This window comes from Buceros rhinoceros, unplaced genomic scaffold (genome assembly GCF_000710305.1).
Source record: "Buceros rhinoceros silvestris isolate BGI_N320 unplaced genomic scaffold, ASM71030v1 scaffold13274, whole genome shotgun sequence".
Lineage (NCBI taxonomy): Eukaryota > Metazoa > Chordata > Aves > Bucerotiformes > Bucerotidae > Buceros > Buceros rhinoceros.
In genome coordinates, this window is record NW_010410108.1 from 48,070 (window position 1) to 57,152 (window position 9,083).

Genomic DNA, 9,083 nt, shown 5'->3' on the forward strand with positions numbered 1-9,083 from the left:
GCTCCGTTCTCCCTGCTACTTTTCAGCTGGTTCCATTCTGCGGCTGGTGCGCACCCAATGCAGGGAGTGTCTCAGAGCAGAAAACCCAGCACAAGGGAGCTGACGCTGCTCCTTCCACAGTGCCATTTTACGCTGACAAGGGTTTACAGACTGCAGTCAGCACAAGCATTTGCCAGTCTGCCTCCCAAGACCTCTGGGACGCTCACAAGGCCTGTGTAGATCTAGAAATAGTACATGCTAGGTATGGAGAGGGACTAATACGAGCTTTTAAGACAAGGTACAACTGCACCATATTGCCTGAAGTCATTGATCCCGACCATATAACACAAAGGTTAAAGCATTAGTGGTGTGTTTGCTGCTGGGGTTACAATCTAAAAGAAGTGGTATTAACGATAACAGATAAACACCCTCACGATCAATACTACCTACCCTCTGCCAGACTCAAAGGATTAACAAGACTGGGACAGCTATTTCCTGTGAATGTGCAATATTTATCATCACTGACTAACTGACAACTGCTGAAGTGCCACCTTTGTTCAAAAGCTGCAGGAGGTGTCAGGGACACAGGAAGTCTGACAAACTCAGCTTGTCTTTAGGCCATAATAAACTTGTGACCAGGAGTGAAGATAAGCCTCCTCTGCTGGCTTACACAACCTCGAAAAGATAAACTGAAAGCTGCACAGAACTGTTGACACATTAGATACGGTGAGCACGCATGCTGTGTTTGTGCTGTGCTTGGAAGGCGAGGAAGAAGAAACAAACCTGCCTATAGCACTACGGGAAACTGAACCCACCCCTCAAACATGCCAAAATAAAAGATATTAATAACTGATGTTCTCATTAACAGTTTCACAAATGTGATCTACTTTAAAATTAATTCATGCAACTGCAGACTTATTATTAAGGAAGAAGAGGAGATTCTGGCAGAGCCATGGGTGATCCTATCCTTTCCACACCTTGCTCTCTTTGACCCTTTAACACTCCTCCGCTCTCCCTAACCCCTTTCCCCCAGGCTACTTTTCAGTGTCAGTGCCCACACAGGAGATTCAGTGAGGAGAAATCCTAACACATGCTCTAGGTATTGCGTCCAGCCATAGCAAAAGCAAGAACAGTGAGCCATCAACAGACCAGGTTAAGCAGAGCAAAGGAGGCAGGAGTATTTCTGTCAGTGCAGTCAAGGGGTGTGTAAGGTCCCAGGCACTGCATGTGCAAGAGTTAAATCTTCAAAGTCATCAAAAGAGTGACAGAGCAAGGGCTACTAGAAGAAAAAAATAATTCTCATTTAAGCCTAAAATTAGTAGATCTAATACACAGAGAGGCTTTACTTGCGCTTACAAAAAAAGAAGTTTCTATGGAATCTTTTCTTGACAATTTTAAAACAGATGGTTTGCTTTCCTGGAAAGAGATGGCACCAAGAATTGTCTGCCCAGAACAGATCATCCCCCATTGTCCCACCTTGCTTCTTTTGACGTTTACCATGGTGCAAGCAGCCTTGAATCACATTAGAGCACGCACTAGGATGTTCAGTCTAGAGACCAAATCCACCTCTCAAAAGCCAAAGATTAGCAAGTGATGTCTCTGGTACTATTCTGGGATGGGTAGATGCTAAAGCATTTGCACAGCTAAAACTTGCACTGCGAGTAAATTAAACTTCAGTGAAGAGCAAGAAGCTAATTCTTCTGTGTATCTCACCTATTCCATATCAAATACTCTTCTCTACTAAAATCACCTTCATTTGGATTAGATAAACTCTGTAAACTTTGCTTAATTTTGGCTAGGGCTCCAAAATCTTCCCCCCTCCCCTAGAGAATAAACCCAACAGAAATCCCACATTCATCATCCCACCACACGTCTAAAAAGACCACGTAGCAATTCATCTCAGCACAGAGCACAAGCCTACCTCCACAAACTCCAGACAACAGCAATCTACATGGTACAATCATACATCAAATTAGCCTCCTGCACTTCTTTGCCACTGTGTAAAGCTTCATCTATCCATACCAAATATTTTCCCAAATTATGTAAAAGCATTTTTTTAACCCATTCCATCAGACGGGAACCTGCACTGGGTCCTCAATCATTCCAAATGTACAAGGTAATATCACATGTCTAAATAAACCAGAATGTAACTTGAGAATTTTTATTATTTCCTGCAGGGATGAAGTTTACCATATTTTGAAATGAGTATCACAGGACGAATGGTGCCTACAAGTCAAAAAGACATTTTTTTCCAATTTAAAAGAGCAGAGACCTCTCTGCTCTCCTGGCTTCTGAGAGCATGGTCGGAAAGATTGGGAACGTGACCTCTCCTGCTCTGGGCCTTGCAGGGTGTGTGTGCGTGACAGGAATCTGCAGCACCGAAACCACATTCTTCACCTCTGCTCTACTTGGCTGTTTGCTGAAAAATTTGTTCCCTCATCAAAATGTCTCTCAGAAAACCTATTCCTAAAAAAAAAATCAGTGATACTTATTAAAAATGCCTTCTAGCTTATAAGCTTATCTACAAAAAAAGCAGTAATAAACATTTAAGTAAGCAAAATACTAGCCTCAGACAAGAAAGACAGAATTAAGGCTCTGAGAAGCGTCTTCGACTATCAGTCATAAACATACAAAGCATGCAAGCTTCAGAACTGCAAAATACAATCCCTAAACAATACAGGCTTTAAATGGGACACTCCTACACCGATATGTACATTTTCTGTGCTGTTTAGGGCATTCAAATGAAAAGGCTTCCTGCCTTGAATTACTATTTATCTTATGAACAATTTAAAGAAAGATGCACATGGACTTGAGAACAGAAGATGTATTTCCCTAATGAAACTCAAGACGAAAAGAAGCACAGCTCCGACAACGCCTTCTGTTCTTGAAACTTCATTCAAGGCTTCATTCACCTTCTGCTACTACTAGGAAAATAGAGCAGATTAACTAAACATCAGCTTTATTTGCTGCAAAAGCTATGAGTCTGTTTCTGAACAATCACCCATACTTGCTTTCCCTAACAAAATGCTTGCTCTGTGTCCATTTGAATGCCTCACCCACGGAAAATTGCTAAAACACCAAAAAGAGAAAAGTATTTCTACTCACCAGCTGAACTCTGGATCATGTTTCCAGATTTTTGAACCTCATCGAATTTTGTAAAAATTACATTCAACCTGTTTGAAAGTTAAAGATATACACAATGAACAGTTAAATTCAAATTTTAGGGATCTTCTAATTTAAGACGTTGTAAGGCAAATTTTGGTTCACTCATCTCATTGGGAGCATTGTCAAAAATATCAGTGTGGAAGGAAGTTATGTTAGAAAGTACACAACACGTAATAGTTGATAAGAACTGAGAAACAACTGATACCACAGAGGAGTAAGAAATACAACTGGAAATACTACATTACTGTCTAACTGTAGATGCATTTCCTATTCAACACCACTTTCCCTATCTTCACTATTTGCAGAACTTCCACAAAAAGTACTCAAACAACTTCAAAAACATTTGTCTTTGGCTCTGACGCTTCTTTCCCGTTCATGCCACAGGCCTGCTGTAGCAGATCCTTATCACACCTCATTCTCTCTTCCTAGAGAGTTTATTAATTTAAACCATGTCGTGACAGCAGATGTTTTCACTGGAGAACAAGAGGCAACGGTACTGCCTCCCGCCGCAAGCACCCCACCTCTGAAACAACCTCTTCCCTCCTCCCTCTATGCATGGACCAGCTGCCTCCTACTCCATCCTCAGGTCTAACCATACTCCACCCTGCACACAAGATGCAGAGCAGCTTCCTTACCACACCTGAAGCAGCGAAACAGAGGAACAGCGCTTTGGTTTTGATGTGGGGGTTTTTTTTTAATAAAGCCTTGGATGATATTGACTGTGAGGATTTTTCTTTATGACAGCCTCCTAAGTTGCATAAACACAGGCTGCTCTGAAGTGTCCTCTCTACACATACAGAACATACAGGAAAAAGACCACATTACATCTTAAACTGATTAACTATATCTCTGTAATAAATCTACTGGTTTTCCAAAGACCCTGTGGCATTGTTGTGCAAAGATACAGGATCCACATTAAGCGAAACCTGAGTGTTTGCAGGATGACAAAAAACAAAGCCTGATCCCAGGAAAAGGGTGAATCATGCAGCTCCTTGAAGCCTGCTAAAGGATAGAAGGCAATGAAAAGCAGCTCCAAAATAGTCAAGACATAAGGACATTCTCAACTTACCGAGATTGGGGTAATCCTTTTTTACTGAGATCAGCCCTTACGCGTTCACCAACATGTCTATAAATTTCCACAAGACTGTTTATTGCTGCATCTCGGACCTGAATGTGAGATGAGAGAGATTTTTATAATTTATTTACATAAACCCCTGCTTCATCTCGGAGAAGGAAATTTCCGTATTTCTCAGCAACATCAGTTGTGACTATGCATGTTCCTACAGAGCTCATGAAGGAGCTCCCATCCCTGCATTTCAGATATTAGCAGTATCAGCAGGTCTAAATTAATTGAAAAAGTCGTCAAGAACCATTTTATACATGGGGACCTTGTCTGCTTTTGCCAAACTCCACCCATTGTGTGCAACAGGTACATGGAACAAAAAAGCAAGGAGAGAGACAAAAATAAATGTTATACTGCTCGTACGCTCTAAAACAGATTGTTGATGCTGCCTTAGAAGCTTATGTGTTGGTGTTGACAAAAAAACATGGAGAGAGGAAAGAGTAATCAATCACCTAAGTCACCTTGAATTTGGCACATTTTACAAACCGATTTGCAAGAAATTGCTGAGCACATCCTCCCCTCCACTCAACGAAGGGCCACCAATCTGATTAAAGTGTCACCCTTCGGTACTAAGTCCCCTTCCCCCACCAGACACAGCAGGCAGAGGTGGTGGACTATCTGCTCTGCCTACGGAAATACGTTTGGAGCCAGGCACTTTCACTTCTCAGAAGATGACCTGGCAGCTACCTGAGCACCCACACACAGGATATTTTGTGGGCACAAGCTAGGATTGCCTTTAGGGGGCAGTCAAAGGGCAGGCACATGTGCTCTGCTTCCTAGCAAAAAAAAAAAAAAAAACAAAAACAAAAAAACAAAAAAAACCACCAAAACCACCCACCACTGTAACACTTGCCTCACACCCACCTCGCCCTGTTCGCCTGCTCTGCAGCCTTCCCATGCAGCAGGTCGCTGCCAGTTTACAAGCCCCTGCCTTCACTCACACCAGCCCTTAACTCAGTGGTCTTGCCTCTCCTCTCCGCCCACCAGTACACCAGGCACAGCCCAGCAGGGACTCTTTGATGCCCCCAGTTCCTAATCCAGCCTCGCTCTTGTCTCCAGCAGCCAGGGAGGGGAGGTCACAGCACCAGCATCTCACACAACTGCACCAAGTCCACCTGACCTGGGTGCACAGGGGCACGGCAGCCAGGACATGCTGACAAGCTCTGCAGTCACGCTCCCCCCAGCCACCGCACACGGTGCAGCTGACCCCGGAGGTCCTCACAGTGTGATCTGGGAGGATTGCTTGTGTGTGTCGAGTCAGTCAGAAGTACAGTTGCAAGACTGGGCAAACCCCACACTGGGCAAGGCAGGGAGCTCCCACCATCACGCTTGCTTTAATCTACCACAGTAATAACAGGGCTGTAAAGCTCAGTTTTGTTTTTGATAAAGCAGTCATAGTTTAAATACAGTTTCCATACCAGATGCCCACAGGGTTACATAAGCTTTTAAACTGCCCTAGTTGAAAACAACAAAACCTAAAGCACTCATTCTGAGAAAGGCAGTAACAAATCAGCTTCCAGGTCCAGAACAAAAGAGACAGACGCTGCCCTTGACCTGGTTCTGTGTTTCTCCATCACCTCTCACCAAGAGAGGGCAGCACTGACCTAGCATCAGGTCTCCCAGAGCTCAGGAGAAGGCACCAGCAGAAGAGCAGCCCGAGGGGAGCGCAGGACTAGCCCCGGCCCCACGACAGCAGTATTCAACCGGGAGCCACTTCGCTTTGACAGCAATCTGAGCCTGATCAGTTCGGGCACAGGCTTTCTGGGGATGAGACACCAGACTTAGGCCAAGAGGCAAGTGATCAGCCTCGTTTCCCACGGCAGCTGGGTGCTGGGAAAGCGAGCTGTGCCAGGCACATGGAAGAGTCAGCAAAGAGCAAAAACATGCCTCAGTTCCCTCATCAACTTTCTGATTCAGTAGCTTACCAACGGCAGGACCACGGTGTCTGTCTGTGCAACAAGTCCTAAGCTCAGTTTCCCCTCTAAGAGGAACAGCTTGCTCAGCTGTGACTCAGAACTACAAAGGACCCTGAATATTAAACTTCCCTCGAAACTTCTTGGGGCAACAGGTTCATCCTCCTGCACTAGCACAACCGGCAAAGAAGGCTGTTTCACACTGGGTCCTCTTACAGCAAGGGGAGGCCCTGACAGCCATGGAGCGTGGCCAGCTCCCCAGAGCCAGCGTAATCCCATTCTCCAGGTGGCCACCCCACGTTTTCTTCCAGCTAAACGCTCCAGACCTGGATCACATACATGTCCAGCCGGGCAGGGAGAGCACATGCACTGCTAGTACACATGCTACCGTGACATTAGTTTGAACCCTACTTCCCTCCTCGCCTTTTTCTCACCGAACTCACATACTTGTGTCTACTTTCAGGTTGGGTCCTGTCCAGGGCAGCGGAAAAAAAAAAAAAAAGGCAAAAAACCCAAAAAACCACATAGGAGCAATAGCTACTTCTTTCCAGCATGTATTTTCATCTGTTTTGCATCACTGATTTAAGGTTCCCCTTATTTGGCATCTCCCCATACAGCTTCTGGCAGCGCACATCGTCGGGCTGTCTGACTGGTCCCATTTGCCCTCCTGCCCAAACTGGTTCTTCTCTGAAGATGAAGGGTGCTGCGTTGAGCCCAGAAGGCTCCCTGCAGCCTCCCTTGCATTCAGGCTGTCAGGCACAGGAGCTCCCTTCCCACAAAGGTTTTCTGCTCCATTTACCTCACCTGCAGATTCACGTTAATCTGTTGAACTCCTGTAGTAACTGATGTGCTCGTTTAGGCGTACTTCAAATCACACCTCTTCAAAACCAGCCAAGGGCTCTCATGAACACCATTGGTCAGATTTCACCACCAGCAGCACAATCAACTCGATTCTCAGCCAGAACACGGAGCCCTGCTTACCAACAAGGCAACCAGCACAACCTGCAGAGGAGACTTGCTCCAAAAGCTTACCTGGCTGTTCGGATCTCCAAGTAAGTTACATATATGTGGCACTATCTTACTCAGCGTTAAACTCTGAGCTCCAGATCTGGAAATAAAGAACAAAGGGGCACCACCATGAGTTACAAAGCAGACGTGAGTACATAATGTAGGTCTGCAGCAGGTTGACTTACGCATTGAGTGTTGCAATAAGGCAGAGGCAAATCCCTTCTCTTGTCCGGAAATTCTTGTGTTTGAATCCTCCCAGCATCCTGTCCCACACATACTGCAGAAGACAGAAAAGAAGGTGAGACAGGAAAAAAGGAGGCTTGGGAAGTGACAGATTCTTTCTTCCAGCAGACAGACACTGTATCACCTCTGGAGTTTGAATATAAGCTTTACATCCCCCCAAACAGACCAAGACAAGAAGCAGACAGACTCTTTTAGATCTGACTAATTCTTTGTTCTGAGCTGACTTCACAGGAACTCCCCGCTAGCTAAAACAGTACTTTGTCCACTGACACCGATGCTCATACTCCCAGGTGTTACCCTGATGTGCAACAGCAGTCTCAAGGGGAGCTAGTATCTCCGAATGAGCATAAGGAGATGAGGCCATTTCAAACAGCCACAGGAGAAAAACCACCGACAGAAAAAAAGCTCTCCTTTCTAAGCAGCTGGTCACTCACACTGCAAAGGGCTGTCGAGCGTACCTGAGGGTTAGCAGCTTGTTCCATGATTTTCAGCAGCAAGGTCTGATCCTGCTCCCTCACTGAGTCTTTAGAGTCTCCCAGCCTATCAAGTAAACTTGGCAGCACTGAGGAGAAAAGAAAAAAAAAGGAACATCCAAATCCCTCAGGAAAAAACTGTCACAGTAGCACAGTGCCACACTGTCCCCCTACCCGACGGAGGTACCAGCCCTCCATCCTTCAGCAGAGCCTGAAGTCACCAAGAGCCTCCCGAATGCTCTGCTGGGGAGAAAGGAGGCTGTGTGTACAGCAGCCAGACCAGATCCCAACAGAGCAATGGTACCACCCCCCACTCACATGCAGAGCCCCTTACCTGTGCCAATCTGGGCCTTGAAGCGATCTTGCAAGCGGGATACTAGTGCGGAAAGGATGTCAATCCCCAGGAGAACCACCTGCAAGCAAAGGTCAGACGTGTTTTAGTGGCCAGCCCTCCACCCCTGGCAGATGCTCCCCTGGGAGAAGGGCCCCTTCCCATCCACACTGTCTAGGCTTGCGCAGATACACACAACTCTTCCTCGCACAGCTTCCAACAGCCAAGCTGCACAGTTTACCAACAGAACAGCCCCCAGTTATTGCGTCCTGTGACATTTACAACCCAAAATTCACTGCCATGAACGTGGCAAAGCCGACAACAGTAACTGCCGCTCAGTGCTAAATTCCTACGTACGCATGCCATACACATAGCGGTGTCTGTATTTGCTGTAGCTAACATTTCTAATTAATTGTAATAATTACACTCACAATTAGAAAACGGCGTGCACCGACAGCTGATTCATTATTCACTTGCAGAAAATAAACCCGTTGCTTTTACGACATCACGGAAGCCCAGGGAAAGACACCTTGTTTGTGAGCGGCCTCAGGACCGGCTGCAGATCAGAGAGCCCCTCTGGCGAACTCCACTGACTACCTGCCGAACCACACAGCCTACACCGAACGCCCCCGCAGCCGGCGCGCGCAGCACTCGGCAAGGCCCTATGGATCACGACAGCGCTGGCACCAGCCAGCTCGCTGTCGCTTTTTAGTGAAGCGCCGAGGCCGGTAACGCCCGGAGGCGTTGTGGACAGCCCGGCTCCGGAGGCGGTCGCAGCGCGGCCCCGCTCCCCGCACGTACACTGGTCGCGTTCCATCTACACCTCCGCACGGGCGGGCACGCGGCTG

At 46.5% G+C, this 9,083-nt stretch overlaps 1 protein-coding gene across 1 annotated transcript in view; it reads right to left on the reverse strand.

Annotated features, from left to right (window-relative positions):
- The window catches only part of LOC104492880 (CLIP-associating protein 1-like), a gene marked incomplete at its 3' end in the record, with an annotated part of 50,261 nt that extends 41,209 nt beyond the window's left edge, over positions 1-9,052 (reverse strand). The window contains exons 1-7 of the mRNA XM_010135483.1: positions 8,833-9,052; positions 8,239-8,340; positions 7,890-7,993; positions 7,374-7,465; positions 7,213-7,288; positions 4,214-4,311; positions 3,085-3,152 (exon numbers count right to left, since the gene is read on the reverse strand). Of these exons, the coding sequence (XP_010133785.1) occupies positions 3,085-3,152; positions 4,214-4,311; positions 7,213-7,288; positions 7,374-7,465; positions 7,890-7,993; positions 8,239-8,340; positions 8,833-9,052 (760 nt within the window). The remainder of the gene's footprint in view (positions 1-3,084; positions 3,153-4,213; positions 4,312-7,212; positions 7,289-7,373; positions 7,466-7,889; positions 7,994-8,238; positions 8,341-8,832) is intronic.
- Positions 9,053-9,083: the final 31 nt, after the last annotated feature.